The sequence below is a fragment of the Trematomus bernacchii genome, unplaced genomic scaffold (assembly GCF_902827165.1).
Source record: "Trematomus bernacchii unplaced genomic scaffold, fTreBer1.1, whole genome shotgun sequence".
Lineage (NCBI taxonomy): Eukaryota > Metazoa > Chordata > Actinopteri > Perciformes > Nototheniidae > Trematomus > Trematomus bernacchii.
The window spans coordinates 23837465-23856643 of NW_022987739.1; the positions used below are offsets into that span (position 1 = coordinate 23837465).

The 19179-nt window shown below is 42.1% G+C and overlaps 1 protein-coding gene and 1 pseudogene across 1 annotated transcript; both read left to right on the top strand.

The window, feature by feature from the left end:
• LOC117495161 overlaps positions 1 to 19179 on the top strand; it is a 527883-nt pseudogene that overhangs the window by 258090 nt on the left and 250614 nt on the right.
• Positions 10729 to 18575, top strand: LOC117495799 (interferon-induced protein with tetratricopeptide repeats 1-like). Its single transcript, XM_034147330.1, has 2 exons — positions 10729 to 10837; positions 16346 to 18575. Exons 1-2 carry the CDS (start codon positions 10830 to 10832, stop codon positions 17637 to 17639), a joined length of 1302 nt encoding a protein of 433 aa, XP_034003221.1. The 5' UTR covers positions 10729 to 10829; the 3' UTR covers positions 17640 to 18575.

A 19179-nucleotide genomic window follows, 5' to 3' on the forward strand; every position in this document is an offset into this window, starting at 1 on the left:
CAAACTGCTGTTGTATTTGCTGTAAAGTGTCTTTACTGTAGGGTATTTTTATTATATGTACAGCACTTTGGCTCGACCAAAAATCGTTTAAAAATGTGCTATATAAATAAAACTTTGATTTGATTTGATGCTCATACTTTTACCTTTACAATTGTTTGCTTTAATATGCAGTATATATTTTGTATATTTTTGTGTTTGCTTCCTCCTGCTCCCTTTCGGACACATACTGTATGATTTATTATTATTATTAATATGAAGATATTATTAAGATAAGATAAGATAAGATGTTACTTTATTGATTGAACATTTTAGTTTAGAATGTGCTATCCCACGGTAATTCAGAAGGCTCACAGGTCACATTCCGACCATTATTTAAAACAATGGGTGCTTTCATAATAATGATGAGAAACTATGAAATAAGAAATGAATCAAATTAAAATGTAATTATCATATCATATATTATATAGTGTATTGTATTATTAAGTAATATCATACATTAAAGGTAGGGTAGGTAAGTTTGAGAAACCGGCTCGAGATCGCTAGAATTTGAAAATACACAACCGGAGAAAATCTACCACTTCCTTACAGAGCCCCTCCTCCAACACACACGAACGCGCACATGACCAATGAGGGCACGAGATAAGTTTGTGCACAGATGGAAGGCTGACAGGCAGGTAGGCCATCCAGTTATTTTAGCCGGGCCGGCTAAAATGATTGGTCGTGCTTTTTACAGTATTACGGCTTCCACAGATGAAATTTTTGTATGGATTTTTTGTCAAAGCACTTAAGATATTCATTGCTATCGGGCTGTTAAGAGCATTCCATGGAATATAACAAAAAGTGTATCTCGAGCCGGTTTCTCAAACTTACCTACCCCACCTTTAACCCCATTATAGCAGATGCCACATTGAATGGATGAACACATTTATGCATCAATAATTACAACAGAGTATTTCTAAATACAAGTTGTAAAAATACTTATATGTATTTAATACTAATAACATAATGATTAATTTCAGATGATAATACTTTTCAGTGTCTGTCTCATGCAGCAGCTGATCCAGTAACGGGCCGTCTCCACGGCAGCGTTAAAAAAATCTTGGAGGTGGGCGTATCTGAAGCTTGGGGATTTTTTTGCGATCAACCAATCACATGAATCTCCCGCCCGCGACATACGAAGCCAAAAAGCCCGAAGTAAACTGGATATAAACTCCCCAAAACAGGCGAAAACATACCACTGTCTCTGCCACCTCCCTCCATGCCTGGCTCCTCCGGTTTATATCCCGGTAGGTCTGGTCATAAAGCACCGGGTGATTGATTCGCTACCGCTAATTTCTCCTCCATTTTTTGGAATATGAGGAAATGATCTGCGGTATGTCTCTCCCAGCATACATGCCGTTTGATTGGCTAGAGCTTGAACTGTCAGATTTGCGTACACGGGATTTGATTGGCTGACGCTTCCTCCTCAGCTTCAAAAGTTGAACATTGTTCAACTTTGGATCTTGAAAATCCTGAGAATCTCCGCTCGCCTGCCCACAATGCATTTCGGCGAAAGCGAAAAAAAGTGACGTCACCCCATTCAAAGTGAATGGGCAGAAGCGTTTCAAGATTTTTTAACGCTGCCGTGGAGACGGCCCGTAATGAGTGACCCGGCCGACAGTAAAAATAAACATTTATAACTAGTTTAGGTAGTTTGAGAGGTAATTCAAATAACTAAGGGTGATGATCTGACTTGAAGTATGTGTTTTGCTCCTCCCGCTGCATCACAGCATATACTGTGTATATCACCATTCTTTAATTAAATGTTTGATAAGTGCATGCAGATCACAGTACAGTAAAACACGTACACAGATACATTATTTTGTATTTTTATTAAATTTGACAATGTCAATTTCACTTTCCACTATGTACAGGTATCTTGGGTCAGTCTTGTCTTCCAAAAATCAGGAAGTAAAGTCCCCTGGTTTGTGACAAGATGTGAAGTCAACAGATAGTCACTCAGAGGGGGGTACTATTTATTTTCAAATGCATATAGGCTATGCCATCCATTTACATGTAGGCTACACTGCTCTTCCAGTCAATAATTTGAATTTGAATGGGATGGGGAGACGTGTGTGATTAAAAATGAGTGGCCAAACTAAGACTTAGTTTTTCAAAAGAGAAAATGCAGATATTACACTCATAAAAGAAATGCTAGACATATCAGTACTCTTAGTGCCAAGTTGTCTCAGACAATCTGCATTTCCTAATGTGGGACAGTTCTGTGCAAAATGTGGGACACATCGCATCGTCCTATGGGCTTAGCCCCGGACAGGTACAACAGGTATTCACTCAGAGGGGGGTAGGTACTAAATGCCACCCATTTACATGTAGGCAAACAAAATCAACATACAGTAGGGGGGTGGGGGATGGTGAACGGTATGGTCAATGTTTGTAAACACAATCCCCAGGATGTGTCCTTATCAAACCAAAATAGAAAATGCAGATATTACACTCAGACATTGGAAAAGTCTATGTTAAAAAGCCTCAGTCACCTTAATTCATGTAATGAAAACATCTCAGGTCAGTAACACTCAAAGCTAAATGTGCAATACCATGTTCAGCTATGTTACTATTTATAATGTTATTGTTGTTACAACAGAAGATGTTTTTCTTTAAATTGAAGTTAAATGCATCAATCTGGTGCACTAATAATGATGAGAAACTATGAAATAAGAAATGAATCAAATTAAAATGTAATTATCATATCATATATTATATAGTGTATTGTATTATTAAGTAATATCATGCATTAACCCCATTATAGCAGATGCCACATTGAATGGATGAACACATTTATGCATCAATAATTACAACAGAATATTTCTAAATACAAGTTGTAAAAATACTTATATGTATTTAATACTAATAGCATAATGATTAATTTCAGATGATAATACTTTTCAGGGTTAGGGTTAGGTCCGGTCTGACAGCGCTTAGCTCTCTGCTGCAGAGAGGAAGATAATTCACTGCTCTAAACAAAGTCAAAAATCAACATAACCATCCCCCACCCCCCTACTGTATGCTGATTTTTGACTTTGTTTAGAGCAGTGAATTATCTTCCTCTCTGCAGCAGAGAGCTAAGCGCTGGTTGGCCTTCTGTTTATTCACCGTGGTGGGGGCCGAGGGATCCGGGCAGTTTTTCGCCGGTCAACGTGTGTTAAAGTTTAAAGGGGACCTATCATGCAAAATGCACTTTTGTACATCTTTTATACATGAATATGTGTCCCCGGTGTTCCAGGGAACTCACCAAGTGTCAGAAAACACCACCCTCTCTATTTTCCTCCATAAAAAAAACTGATCCAGATTTGAACACTGTCCTGACGTCAGGACGGTGGCGCTACGGCTATTGGGCCAACTCCACCAATCAGGAGGAGACAGCCACGGCCATTGCCATTCGAAAGCGCTGGAGACGCTGTAGTACATATTCCAGGCCAGTAGATGGTGCTGTTCTCACTGAATCTGCCCTTGCAGAGCAGAGCTAAAAAAAAGTGCAAATTGAGCGAAATGAGGCATGGCTAAAATGCATGATCTGTTTGGTATTTTGAAAAGAAAAAAGTATAAATATGGCTTATATAGGTATGGTCCTACACTATATTATTCAAATATAGCATGATAGGTCCACTTTAAATCTTCCGGACAAAATTATAAAAGTGCCGGTCAAAGGTCTTTGTTATTTATTGAGCTTTAAAACAAATGAATAACGACTATATAATAATAAAATACACGAGCCTGGCCTCTCTTTTTCCTCCCTCTCTTCTGACAGTGTCAGTGTCTGTCTCATGCAGCAGCTGATCTAGTAATGAGTGACCCGGCCGACAGTAAAAATAAACATTTATAACTAGTTTAGGTAGTTTGAGAGGTAATTAAAATAGCTAAGGGTGATGATCTGACTTGAAGTGTGTGTTTTGCTCCTCCCGCTGCATCACAGCATATACTGTGTATATCACCATTCTTTAATTAAATGTTTGATAAGTGCATGCAGATCACAGTACAGTAAAACACGTACATTATTGTCTGAGACAACTTGGCACTGAGAGTACTGATATGTCTACCATTTATTTTATGAGTGTAATATCTGCATTTTCTCTTTTGGTTTGATTAGGACACATCCTGGGGATTTCAGAATGGTACTGTAAGGAATGCGTGGAAGGGTAGGACCCAAATGCAGACTATCAGAAAAGGTAAACGGTCTCGAAACAAAAACGAGCTTTATTCTCAAAGCTTAACAATAGCATGGCATGAAACACATAGGTTCTACAGAAAACTGACCGTGACCAACATGGTGGGAGACAGGAGAAACAAACAATGAACCGACAAGGCGCACACAGGGGAAGACAAGACTAAATACAGAGAGGGGTAATCACAAGACGAGACACAGCTGGGGTAAGGGAGGCAGAAACACAAGGGCAACAGGTGAACACAATCAAACAATCAGACACACCAGGGAAACTAAGACAGGAAGGCAAACACAGGAAGAAGGAACAGAGAAGACACAAGGAGGAAAACATTTCAAAACAAAACAGGAACCAGAGACAGAAAAAGACAAGACAAAACACAACACAGACAGATCGTGACATAACCCCCCCCTCAAGGGACGGATCCCAGACGTCCCAAAAAACATAGTCTAACACTTCCAAAAGGGTGGGTGGAGGGGGTCCGGAGGACGGGCCCGAAAGGGGTCCCGGGCGGACGGCCCGGGGGCAAGGCAGAGTCCAAAAAGGGGCGACGGCCACAGCGGGCGAACTCAGGGGGCCGGGCATGAGAGCAAAGGCAGCGGCTCTCAGGGGACCGGGCTCGAGGGCGAAGGCAGCGGCTGGAAGAATCAGGAGGCCGAGCCCGAGGGCGAAGACCGCGGCTGGAGAACTCAGGAGGCCGGGCTCGAGGGCGAAGACTGCGGCACTCAGGGGGCCGGGCTCGAGGGCGAACAAGAAGGCGGCGACGAGACAGCTCCGGAGGACGGGCAGGAAGGCGCCGACGGGACAACTCCGGAGGACGGGCAGGAAGGCGCCGACGGGACAGCTCCGGAGGACGGGCAGGAAGGCGCCGACGGGACAGCTCCGGAGGCCGGGCAGGAAGGCGCCGACGGGACAGCTCCGGAGGACGAGCAGGAACCAGTATCGGCCGGACAGGAACCGGAGCCGACGGGACAGGCGTAGACGGGGTCCTGAACATGACATGGGCTGGTGTCGACTGGACCCCCAACGGAACAGGACACAGAGTTGGCAGGACCCCCGGTGGAACAGGTGTCGGCGGGACCTCCAACAGGACAGGATCTGGTGTTGGCAGGAAACCCGGCGGAGCAGTAGTCGGCGGGACCCCCAACAGGACAGGATCTGGTGTTGGCAGGAAACCCGGCGGAGCAGTAGTCGGCGGGACCCCCAACGGGACAGGACATGGGGTCGGCAGGACCCCCAACGACACTGGACATGGAGTTGGCAGGACCCTCAGCGGAACCCCCAACGGCACAGGACATAGGGTTGGCAAGACCCCTGGCAGGAGAGTAGTCGGCGGGACCCCCAATGGGACAGGACATGGAGTTGGCAAGACCCCCGGCAGGAGAGTAGTCGGCGGGACCTCCAACATCACAGGACATAGGGTTGGCAGGACCCCCGGCAGAAGAGTAGTCGGCGGGACCCCCAACATCACAGGACATAGAGTTGGCAGGACCCCCGGCAGAAGAGTAGTCGGCGGGACCTCCAACGGTACAGGACATGGGGTAGGCGTCGGCCGTAGAGCCAACAGGACACGGGGTGCTGGAGTCGGCCGGACCACCGACAGAACACGAGGGGCTGGAGTGGGCCGAACCACTGACAAAACACGGGGGGCCGGAGTCGGCCGGACCACCGACAGGACACGAGGTGCTGGAGTCGGCCGGACCACCGACAGGACACGAGGTGCTGGAGTCGGCCGGACCACCGACAGGAGACGGGGTGCTGGAGTCGGCCGGACCACCGACAGGACACGAGGGGCTGGAGTGGACCGAACCACTGACAAAACACGGGGGGCTGGCGTCGGCCGTAGAGCCAACAGGACACGAGGTGCTGGAGTCGGCCGGACCCCCGACAGGACACGAGGTGCTGGAGTCGGCCGGACCACCGACAGGAGACGGGGTGCTGGAGTCGGCCGGACCACCGACAGGACACGAGGTGCTGGAGTCGGCCGGACCACCGACAGGACACGAGGTGCTGGAGTCGGCCGGACCACCGACAGGACACGGGGGGCTGGCGTCGGCCAGGGAGCCAGTACTGGAGCCGAAACTGAAGCCGGAACCATGGCTGCTGGGGCCGGAACTGGGGCCGGAACCATGGCTGCTGGGGCCGGAACTGGGGCCGGAACCATGGCTGCTGGGGCCAGAACTGGGGCCGGAACCATGGCTGCTGGGGCCAGAACTGGGGCCGGAACCATGGCTGCTGGGGCCAGAACTGGGGCCGGAACCATGGCTGCTGGGGCCAGAACTGGGGCTGGAACCATGGCTGCTGGGGCCAGAACTGGGGCCGGAACCATGGCTGTGTGGGCCGGTACTGGAGCAGGCACCCTGGCTGCTGGGCACGGAACCGGAACACGGAACCATGGCTGTGTGGGATGGTACTGGAGCACGGTACCATGACTGTGTGGGGCTGTACTGGTGCACGGAACCATGACTGTGTGGGCCGGTACTGGAGCAGGCACCCTGGCTGCTGGGCATGGAACAGAAGCCTGGAACCTGACTGTGTGAGCCAGGTAATCGAACACGGAAGCATGGCTGTGTGGGCCGGTACTGGTGCACGGATCCATGGCTGTGTGGGCCGGTACTGGATTATGAGCTGGCTTCCTGACCTTGCGTTTCTTTGAGGTCTTTTGGAGGCTCCGTGGACCTCCAAACGCCAGACGGGATCCCAAAAAAGGGTCAGAGAATGGAGACTGGCACTCGGGGCTACGTGCAAAAACTCTGAGCCATTCAGGCAACGAGCTCCTCAGCCATGGCATGTTAGACACCGCCATCTGTGCCTTCTTGAGGATAGCCTCTTTGTCCCTTCTTGACGAGGTTCCACTCCACTCGACATAGTAACATTGAAGGGTAAAGTCTAGATCGAACAGATCTACCTTAAAATCTTCAAAATCTGCTGGGTCCATATTTGGTCGGTTCATTCTGTAAGGAATGCGTGGAAGGGTAGGACCCAAATGCAGACTATCAGAAAAGGTAAACGGTCTCGAAACAAAAACGAGCTTTATTCTCAAAGCTTAACAATAGCATGGCATGAAACACATAGGTTCTACAGAAAACTGACCGTGACCAACATGGTGGGAGACAGGAGAAACAAACAATGAACCGACAAGGCACACAGGGGAAGACAAGACTAAATACAGAGAGGGGTAATCACAAGACGAGACACAGCTGGGGTAAGGGAGGCAGAAACACAAGGGCAACAGGTGAACACAATCAAACAATCAGACACACCAGGGAAACTAAGACAGGAAGGCAAACACAGGAAGAAGGAACAGAGAAGACACAAGGAGGAAAACATTTCAAAACAAAACAGGAACCAGAGACAGAAAAAGACAAGACAAAACACAACACAGACAGATCGTGACAGGTACTGGGTGTTGATTTATTCTATTGGCTTCATATCGCAATATATTCCAGAAGTCTGAAATGCAAAAAATGTCCCACATTAGGGCAATTCACCCTACTTAACCCCAAATAAAAGAACCCAATAAAAAGAGTTGTTAAATAATAGTGAAATCACGTTGTAATAACAATAACTCATCTCTCGGTTTGAGTGTTCTTTTTCTGCTTTGCCAAAAGCCACTGTGTCAAGTGTCTAGTGACTATTTTTCTTAGCGGATGCATGTCAATTTAAATCAATACATACAACTATTTTTTAAATCAATAAAAACATTTTCTAATTCCATAAAAGCATTTCAATTAATATTGGGAGTCATGTCGTTACTTTGTTGAGAATGTGGCCATGTAATAAGCGGGATAATTTGCAGCGACTTGGTCATTATGGGGAAAATAATACCCGTCGGGATCCTGATCTGCCTGACGAGGCTCCATTCAAATATAAATATCTTTAGTGAATTACTGAGTTTAGGCACGTTAATAACGTTTTAATGAAGTTGAATACAGAATATTCATATTTGTCAGTGATTTCATGTCAATTCGGCAAACATAAACATAAATGATCGTGGTGAAGATGATGATTAAATTAGGATTAAAAATCGAGAGCCGGGCTGCATTTCCTGTTGTTCGTTTTTTTCGACTAAACAACATTATTTCGTTAAATAACAACATGGTGATGTTTTGTAAATGATTACATGTCTCTTATTTAGCAGACTATGATCCTATCCGTGACATATGGATCTTAACAAAGATCCGCTATATAGTAGTACCAGACATACTGTACATCCAGCGTAATGTATCAGAGTTGATTTCACATGAGCTCCAGTGTGGAACCCCACTGCACCCCCTGGTGGATCAATGATCCATTGCAGCTGGCTTCATTATAATTAAATGTATTTATCACGGGGGCGGTCTCAAGTCAAGCTGGAGGTTGTCTCTTGATCGAGGGCAGACCCCGTGCCGACCACGGCCCTCGCGTTTCAAACTGTCCTAAATTAGGTGCTACATCTGTAGGAGGGCAGACGAGGGAAATCCAGAAGAAGAACTGACAGAGAACACGAGGGAAAACAGGCATGTATACACAAAAGACTAATCACCAAGACAACAGCTGGGGAGGGCATGCACAACCCAAGGTGTAGCACGTGCAAAGAGTTGCACAACAGAGGTGGAAAACGTACTCAAATCTTGTACTTAAAGGGGACCTATCATGCAAAATGCACTTTTTTATGTCTTTTATACATAAATATGCGTCCCCGGTGTGTCAGGGAACTCACACGTCGGAAAATAAAACCATCTCTATTTTCCTCCGTACCCACATCTCTAAAAACGGGGGTACAACGGAGCTGATCCAGATTTGCGTCCGATATGACGTAATATCGGAAATGTGGACCCACGGCACTATCAGAAAGTTCCTATCAGAAACAATGTCTGACTGTTTTGGACGTAATATGGTCGGTGTTTACATTAGCATCGCTAACACTCAGAGCTAACCTGTACTGGAGAGCATTTGTGTGAAGAAGCTGGATATAAAAAGGAACTCACCTTGTGGTATAACCGGCAAGAGAGAAGGCCTTTGAGCTCCATACTGTTTCAGAAATAATCCTTGATAATCCATGATATGGCGTTTCATCACGGCAGTATTTCGTTTAGACAGTAGCTGCCGGGTCCCGCATGAGCTCAGCCCCCTCCTTTTTTATTTTTGAAACAGGAAGTGAAATAGAGGGATATGAGGCATGGCTAGAATGGGTGATCTGTTTGGTATTTTGAGCAAAACACTTCATAGATTAGTTTTTCATATATTTGTATATATCTGAGACCTATGCTATTGCCTAAAAATAGCATGATAGGTGCACTTTAAGTAAAAGCAGAAGAACCAGTGTAGGAATACTCTTTTACAAGTTAATGTCCTGCAATCAAAATGTTCCTCAAGTCAAGGTGCAAAATAATTGGCCTCAAAATATACTTAACGTACAGATTGGCCCATTTCAGAAAAATATATATTTTATGTTTTGGTTATAATGATTGATGCATTAAAGTGTTATCAAAGCTGGTAAAGATGCAGCTAGTTTTAATGACTGTGTATACTGCAGGGTAGCTTGTGAATTTAGTCCAGGTGGAACTAAAGTCTTATTTAAGAGTTGATTATATTTCACATCATTAATCCAAATCTGCAAAGTAACTGAAGGTATTAAATACATGTAGTGGAGTAAAAGTACACGATATACCTATTTGTAGTGGAGTAGAAATACAGAGTAGAATACAAATGAAAACACTCAACTAAGTAAAGTACAAGTACCTCAAAATGTCACCTTAGTACAGTACTTGAGTAAATGTACTTAGTTACTTCCCACCTCTGTTGGACAATCAAACGGGAGGGAAAACAGAGACAGGAAGTAAAACAAGACAAGACACGAGGACAAAATACATTTAATAATAAAACAGGAAATACAAATTAAGATCATGACAATTATGTATATAGACCTGTATACATACAGTATGTTGGCCTTAAGTACATATCCACTCATTCAATGGTTACTTCTTTGCACTATTTATATCATTTACAACTTACAGAAACATTGCATTTATACATTTTATTTATAATATTCATGTTATTGGTCGTATATATTAGCATTTACTATACATTCACCTATTATTTTCACATACTGGTGTGCTGTAAACTCCATAACATAATTTGACAAACCTTGATATCTAAGCTGTTTTTGGTTTATCTGTGTTAATTTTTTAACAATGCAAAAAACCTTAGTCAAGTTCTGGCGTGATTCCATGCTTGTCACATTTTATTCTTGCATTTAAGGTTGTAGCCATTCAAAGTGTGGCATCTTTGGTTTGATTATTTAACCCATAATGGCATCAAGTTACAGTTAGAGTTACATTTGGAGGAAATATGAACAGAACATTTGCGGAGTCAAGTTAGATATGTGGCTTTAGTTTCCTTCCTAAGGAAAAAAAGTGAAGGTGCAACAAGACCAAAATAACGTAGTATTTGATAGCCAAATGCCTCGCATCTGGCATTTGCGTTTTGGCAGTGGGAACATTTAAATTTGCATGCTCAACAACATCTCTCATTATTTACAGCAAAGCAGAAGTGGCACATCACCGACTTTATAGCAGCTGACCCAAAGCATCAAGAGCAAAACCATCCCAACATTTACAGAACTACTGAATGATGAGGTGAGAATCTGCTTTTGAATTATATATCATTGTGAGAATATATAATGAGTATCATTAGGATTTATTGAATGTTTTATTTAGTTCAAGGGTATTAGCAGTATGAATCTGAATATATGAATCTGAATATAAATGTTTCCAAACCCTCTCTTCCTTCTACAGCTTTTCTATTCTATATTTCTTTTTAATTAATTGTATTAGAGGTTAAAGTTTCAAGGCTCAAGGTTCGAATATTGTCATTCTACAACTCTGGGTTACCCAACAAAAGGAATGTTCTATTCCCTGCGTGCTGAACAAGAAAGAAACAAAACATATTTATGAGCTCTCATCTCAAACAGTCATCACCTTGAACCCAAAGTGAACGCTGTGTCTGTTTTCTCTCCGTCTGAGTTCTGGCCTCCACGGGGATTTTCCCTGATAACCTTTAATATATCTATGAACATGATTTTAAATTTCAGTCGCCAAAGGAGATTGTCCAATCCAGGTCCCTGATAAGTGTGCTTCTTCTATTTGGAGAAAATGTGGTTCTGTTGGCAGACCATGGTGTCCAGCAATCATTGGGCCCTCAGCAGCTGAGTGTGAAGCAGTCATGATGAGAGTCAGTACCTTGAAGTCTGAAGCCATGGGTCTATGCCAGAAAACGGTGGAATGCTCCCTCCGAGGTGTGAGGTAGTGAAGGAGTTAAAAAATGTTTGCTAATGGGCAAGGGGTAAAGTAGAGTGTGAGATTGACAGGCAGATTGAAACAGAAGCAGCAGTAATGCATGTGTTGTGTTGGTGAAGGGGAGTTGAGGCAAGTCTCCCATTTACCAATCGTTCTACGTTCCAACCCTCACTTATGATGATCTTCAGGGATTGAGTGGAATGAATCATTTACTATCCGTCTATTCCAAACCAGTCTCACGGCATTTCGTGTTATAGTCACGACATTTAATCTATTGATTTCGTGTTCACCAACACGATTTTCCCCTTTTTTTCGTGTCACACAGAACGATTTTAAAAGCAATGTATTTCTATTGGTAGTGTGTTTCGTGCCTGCAACACGTCTTTTGTCCGGTCGGGTCTTAGAAGACCGGAAGCTGTGTGGTTCATAAAAACATGTTCTTTATATATACAGTCTATGGTTCTTACTCAATATCAAGCCACGATTATTGTTTTTATTTTAAATCGTATAATGTCTGACTTTTTTTGCCGTCTGTGAGGAGAAGAAATGGGGCTCAGAGCCTCAGAATACTGAAATCTGTATTTTTTTAATCTTTTTTTCCTTCTAATTTGTTATTCTTTTCTAAATAACACACTGTTATTTACTCAACAATAACACACAATTATCCTTGTTTTTATTTATTTGTTTAATTCTATAATCTCAGGCTTTTTTGGCGTCCGTCAGGAACTGAATTTCAAAATAAAATAACCGGAAACAGATACACAGCCACTGAACTGATTACCAAAGATCCTAAGCTATGGTTTAAGCTCAGTGATTGGATTGTTTAGCCACAATGCACGTTGGGATATGGTGTTTATGCGATATGAAATCCGAAAAACATTTTTTTTAAAAAGTAAATAATACTTTATTCCGAGTGTGCTTGCTTTTCTCTTTGGAAGTCATCACATAACGGCATTGTAATACACGGTTCGGCTGCATTAAATATTACATATCTGCCGTAGTTCTCTATTTATAGAGCCCTGATGAGAAGACTTCTAGACAAACAGGAAGAACATCTTCAATTTCTCTTCACACAATACGTCTCCTTGCAGTATCAATAGTACTTCGACTGACTTTTATATTTGATCCAATTGGTAGATAGGTTTTATTTACACCATAATGGTGCACAGCTGATAGAAAGGGACTTGTAGTTTTTAAAGATATTACTGATTTTCTTTGAATATAAGAATGTAAATACTGAGTTGAGATAATAGTCAGGGGTTTTGGGTGATGGGAGACACATCTGTGGATTCAGAATTTCAATAGCTTACCATTAAATGACGGATATACCTTTCTGTCTGTGATACAAATCAGATATTAATGTGTAGGAGTAAACATGTGAAATATTATAGCAATACCCTGTATAATTATGTGAAAACATGAATAAAACTGCACATCTTCAGATGTTATACATACATACGTGTCCTACGCTAATAATACAAATTTATTATGGCTGTGTGTACCTTGTGTGCACCGCCTAGTGGTTAAAGCACGTTATTGAATTATTGTTTTAATGTGTTATATTTGATGAAAAAAATATTAAGAGTACATACTTTCATAGGGGGAAAGTAGAAGGTCAATGATAGAAATATAGAATATAAAAAATCAAGAAGATACTGTAAGTGATCTCTACAATAAAACAGTTTAGTGCAGGATGTACAAAGATATTAATATGAGGATGTGCAAAACAGACAAACTAATTAACCTTTATTAACACATTAAAGAATGCTTTAGGTTAAGGTCTTCTTTTAAATAAGAAAACAGCTTTGGGGGTATCTACAGATAAATATTAAGCCTGAAAAGTACTTAACGTCTAATATATTGCTTTCCTGCAATGTTAAAGGAAACCTATCATGCTATATTTAAATGATATATTGTAGGGCCATACCTATATAAGGTATATTTATACGTTTCTGTTTTCGAAATACCAAACAGATCATGCATTTTAGCCATGCCTCATTTCGCTCTATGTGCTGTTTGCTGTCTAGGGGGCTGAGCTGCAGCTGACCACGCCCCCCTGCAGGAGAGGGGAGCCGCTCTGATCAGCTACTGGGCTGTCAGAAGAGGGGGAGAAAAAGAGATCTCCGTCCTCCGTGTTTTATTATAGCCTATAAAGAGTCGTTATTAATTTGTTTTAAAGCTCAATAAATAACAAAGAAGACCTTTGACCGGCACTTTTCTAATTTTGTCCGGAAGATTTAAACTTTAACGGACATCTTGACCGGCGAAAGAAACTGAAACTGAAACTCTGCCGCCCGGTCCCCTCGTTCCTTGGAAGAGGCGGAGAGGTGGGTGTTTGTCATCTGCTGGTGGACTAACCGGAGAGAATTACAGTGCTTGCCTCGACGGGGAGGGATTGCATTGAATTAAAGCAGCAGAAGGAGCAAACGCTTGCCTCGGGGAGGGAGAAAGAAAGCCACAGCGGAGAATAAACAGAAGGGTAACCATGGTAACCAAGTCTTCTTCGCTGCTTTTGTGGCAGACTACAGTGCCACTTACAGGCCTGGCATATGTACTACAGCGTCTCCAGCGCTTTCGAGCGGCAATGGCCGGCCGTGGCCCAACCCCACATTCCCCTGATAGGTGGAGAGTTGGCCCAATAGCCGTAGCGCCACTTTCCTGACGTCAGTAAAGTGTTCAAATCTGGATCAGTTTTTATCAGATCCGTTGCAGCCCCTTTTTTAGAGATTTGGGTATGGAGGAAAATAGAGAGGTTTGTGTTTTCTGACACTTGGTGAGTTCCCTGGAACACCGGGGACACATATTCATGTATAAAAGACGTACAAAAGTGCATTTTGCATGATAGGTCCCCTTTAACTATGTTGAAGCACTTATTTTAACCGATATTATACATATGAATGATACTCTTATGTATGTAGATAGTATAAGAAATGTGCAGAATATGACAGTTTAATGGTGGAAGTATACACACATATTGATAGATGTCTTGTTGTCTTGTTGAGGAACCTGCGACCCAAGTTTTTCATTCATTGCATAACTACACCATAGTTGTGTATATGATATGTCAATAAATCTTAGAAAATCTTGAAATCTTGAAAGGGATGTGCAAAATAGCCATTATATACAGTCTTTAATTAAAGGTGGGGTAGGTAAGTTTGAGAAACCGGCTCGAGACACACTTTTTGTTATATTCCATGGAATGCTCTTAACATCCCGATAGCAATGAATATCTTAAGTGCTTTGACAAAAAATCCATAAAAAAATGTCATCTGTGGAAGCCGTAATACTGTAAAAAGTACGACCAATCATTTTAGCCGGCCCGGCTAAAATAACTGGATGGCCTACCTGCCCGTCAGCCTTCCATCTGTGCACAAACTTATCTCGTGCCCTCATTGGTCATGTGCGCGTTCGTGTGTGTTGGAGGAGGGGCTCTATAAGGAAGTGGCAGATTTTCTCCGGTTGTGTATTTTCAAATTCTAGCGATCTCGAGCCGGTTTCTCAAACTTACCTACCCCACCTTTAACTATTAGTAGAGAATAACGAGTAATGAATATACTTTATAGGGATCTGCAGATAAATGTTTAGTCTTCTTAAGCACCAACTATCAAATATCTCGCCTGATGGTTGGCACTTGTCAATCACCTTCCCTGAATTTTACTCAGGTAAAGTCTGATGTAAGGGTTGTTTATATTTCACATCATTAATCAGAATCTGCAAAGTAACTCAAATAAATGTAGTGGAGTAAAAATACCAGGTTAACCTCTGAATTGTAGTGGAGTAGAATTATAAAGTAACAATGAGCTGTCATGTGGGTATATATTAATGCTGCCCATTATGGACACAAGCGAGGGGTTGGCTGGTCCCGTTCGAGTCCAGTTTTGGATAGTCTGCCGTGGTTTCGTTCCATTTCAAAGAGCTGTTTGACGCTCGGCGTAACCTTGGCGCACTGCCACTCCAACATCCAATCCCAGAGCTTGAAGATTAATCACGGGGACTGTAGTCCCAAACGATAGCTGGGGATTATGGGTAGTGTAGTGTTTTAGGCCATCCTAAACTCCGAAATGTTTTTTGGATTTCATATCGCATTAACACCATATCCCAACGTGCATTGCGGCTAAAACATCCAATCACCGAGCTTAAACCATAGCTGAGGATCTTGGGTAATCAGTTCAGTGGCTGTGTATCGCAATGATGCTCGAAATGTCCCATATAGGTCTACGTCTGTTTCCGGTTATTTTTATTTTGAAATTCAGTTCCTGACGGACGCCAAAAAAGCCAGAGATTATGGAATTAAACAAATAAATAAAAACAAGGATAATTGTGTGTTATTGTTGAGTAAATAAAAATGTGTTATTTAGAAAAGAATAACAAATTAGAAGGAAAAAAAGATTAAAGAAATACAGATTTCAGTATTCTGAGGCTCTGAGCCCCATTTCTTTTCCTCACAGACGGCAAAAGAAGTCCGACATTATACGATTTAAAATAAAAACAATAATCGTGGCTTGATATTGAGTAAGAACATGTTTTTATGAACCCCACAGCTTCCGGTCTTCCAAGACCCAACCGGACAAAAAGACGTGTTGCAGGCACGAAACATACTACCAATAGAAATACATTGCTTTTATCGTGTTGGTGAACACAAATCAATAGATTAAATGTTGTGACTATAACACGAAATGCCGTGAGACTGGGTTGTCTATTCAGTGTTTTTTACTCCATTCCTTCCTTCCATTCTCCCTTCCTCTACATTAGTTTAACAGTGGGTATGTGTTGCACACTTCAGAGGCATTTTGTATTCAACTATTCAGGATGTTTTAAAAACATTTGTACTTTGTTATTTTGTATTAGTGCTGCTCAAACACTGGTGTCCAGACTGGAGGCCCTGCAGTGCCACTTCACCTGGGATCTTGGCCTCAGCAGGTCCTTACTTTTTCGTTGTAGGGACAACCTGGAGGACATTGGCACTGAGAATGGAAACCCCTGGCTGGGTCACATCTACAACCTGCAAGGGTTCATTCAGTACAGGCTGGGCTTCAATGAAGACGCCCAAAGTTTCTTCAACAAGGCTACAGAGGCCTTCAATAACATGAGAAACGCAGATGAGGGCCCCTGGTTAGTGGTGAACTACGGGAACCTGGCTTGGCTGCACCACCACTTGGGAGACCAAGCAGAGAGCGAGGCCTACCTGTCTAAGGTCGACGCCCTGAATAAAAAATACCCATCTCCATCCCAGGAGGAGCACCACCCAGAGACCTACGCTGAAAAAGCTTATACGCTATTAGCATTGAAGGGAGACATAAACCTTGTTGCAGATTACTTCCAGAGAGCCATCGAGATGCAGCCGGACATGGTGGAGTGGAACACTAGCCATGCCTTAGCTTTAATGTATGCTTCTAAGCACAGCAGCACAGGGCTGGAAGATGACATCTTTGAGAAAATGAGAATTGCCCAAGAACAGGATCCAGAGAACTTGTACTTTGCTGTTCAGTACCTTGAGCAACGTGCTAAGAGAGGAGAAAGAATAGAAGATGAAGCATGTGAGTTAGCCAGAGAGGTTATGAGAAGTCCTGTCAGCAGCTACACTGGTTTTAAAACATTGCTGAGGATTTTCAGAAAATATATATCTGTTGATGAGTCCATTGATTTGGCAGAGGAGGCTCTGAAGAACCATCCAGATGAGCGTTATCTGAAGAGATGCGCTGCTCTCCACTATGGAGGGAGGCTCATTTTCAGTGACAGTCCCCCAAAGAAAAGCATGCTAGACAGAGCAGTCAGTCTCCATCAGGAGGTGATTGATCTTTACCCTGATTCCTCACTCATGAGGAAAATAGACCTTGCTAAGATATACGCACTCTCACATGATGGTCAGGCTAAAGCTGAACAGATTTATCAGGAACTGCTAGAAAGGGATCTGGAACTTGAAGAAAAACAAATGCTTTACAACAAGTATGCAAAATATTTAAATTTCGAAAAACAGGATGGCAACATGTCAATACGATATCACATGAAGGCGGCAAAGATACCGCAACAATCGTTCTTTCGTAAGAACAGCATAAAAGTTCTGGAGAAGATCAGGGACAGACGCAGGGACAGCATGTGCGGAGAAATAATTGATTTTCTGGCAAAGCTGCAAGAGACGTAGTATTTTTAACAGCAATGGTTTGAAATCCAGGAAAAATATTGCTTTCGCAACAAATTATTTTGCTAAAGCAATATTAGTAAAATAATCTGTGAAAAAAAAAAAATGTGAACATAAAAAAGTGAAATAAACATCACTCTTTCTCTCAACTCTCTTTTTATGAACTTCGTGATGTAAAACAAACAAAAAAAGGACTTCAAACTACAGTAAGAGTTCACATTGTTTAACTTAGAATAAAGCACACTGAAGATATACAGGTATACAGTAAATACAATTATTTCTGAATTTCAGATACTATGTTAAATAGTGATAAAACGTGAACAGTGTCATGTGACTCCAATCTGTTATGTTCATCTGCTAACGATCATGTGATAGGACTGAACGCTCCAGAATACTGAATTGACCCTGATGTGAGATTTTTTTGTTTGTATTCTTTCCAAAGCGGAAAATGATTTTATTTTGTATTTTCAACTTTTAGCTAAATATGTAATGTAGATCTGAAAATGTAATTTCTATGAAAAGCTCCAGTCAAACTCTATGTGCTGATGAAAATGATGTGATACATAACACTACTGTAAAGACTCTGTGGTGAGAGTCTTTTGAATCAGACTAAAAAATATCATATACCAGTAAGTACTAAAAACTGTGACAGTTTGAACAGATTTGTAAACAGAATGGCTTTTTCTGTGAAATCCTAGTTCCTGATTCAAATGAGGTCAAACGTATATTTCTAGGAAAATTCATCATCAGCTTGTATTTAGACAACATTCAGTAACTTTGGCTTTGGTAGAAAGAAATAATTGAAAAACTTTGAACTCCGAGCACCACTTTTTATTTGACTTTTGGGCTTTTGTTTGACAACTTTTATTTAAAAGCTCTCTTCCATATACTATGCACTATATCACTTTTTGGTATATTTTAACCAATTTGTGTAAAAGAGCTGTATTTTGTTTTGTTTATTCACAATAAAAACAATACTTCAAATTCTAATGGAGTGACTCATCTTTTCTTTAGAAGGTGCAGAGAAAATCCAATTGCCATACAGAAATGGTGGCATGTTTTATTGGTTAAATATAAAAGGAGCAGGCATTGACTGTGTCTGTTGAGGTTAGTCAGTGTTGTTGTCCACATGAGAAATTATAGAAATAGATGTTTAACAAATAAAGAAATAGAGCTAGACAGAAGCCGATTACACCCAAATGAAGTATGAACTGATTCAATGAAAAACTTAAAAAGGTTTTGATTTTACTACGGCTCTGCAAACATTATAAATAGCCCAATGTGCCAAATGAAGTCCCAGGCTGTACCCTTGTACTCCAGGAGACACCAGGCCTGTCCTGTTGTCATATCAGTAAATTACATAATTAAATTAATGAATAAAAGAGCAACTGATAATCATGATATCACAATAGACATAAGAAAATATGTTGGTTTCTGCGCCATAGATGGAAGAAGCTTGTTGATTACCGGTAACTCCTCCGCGTGCATCCATTGAAACTCTTGAAAAAGACAGAGATGGAAGCAACCTAAATGATTGAATCAT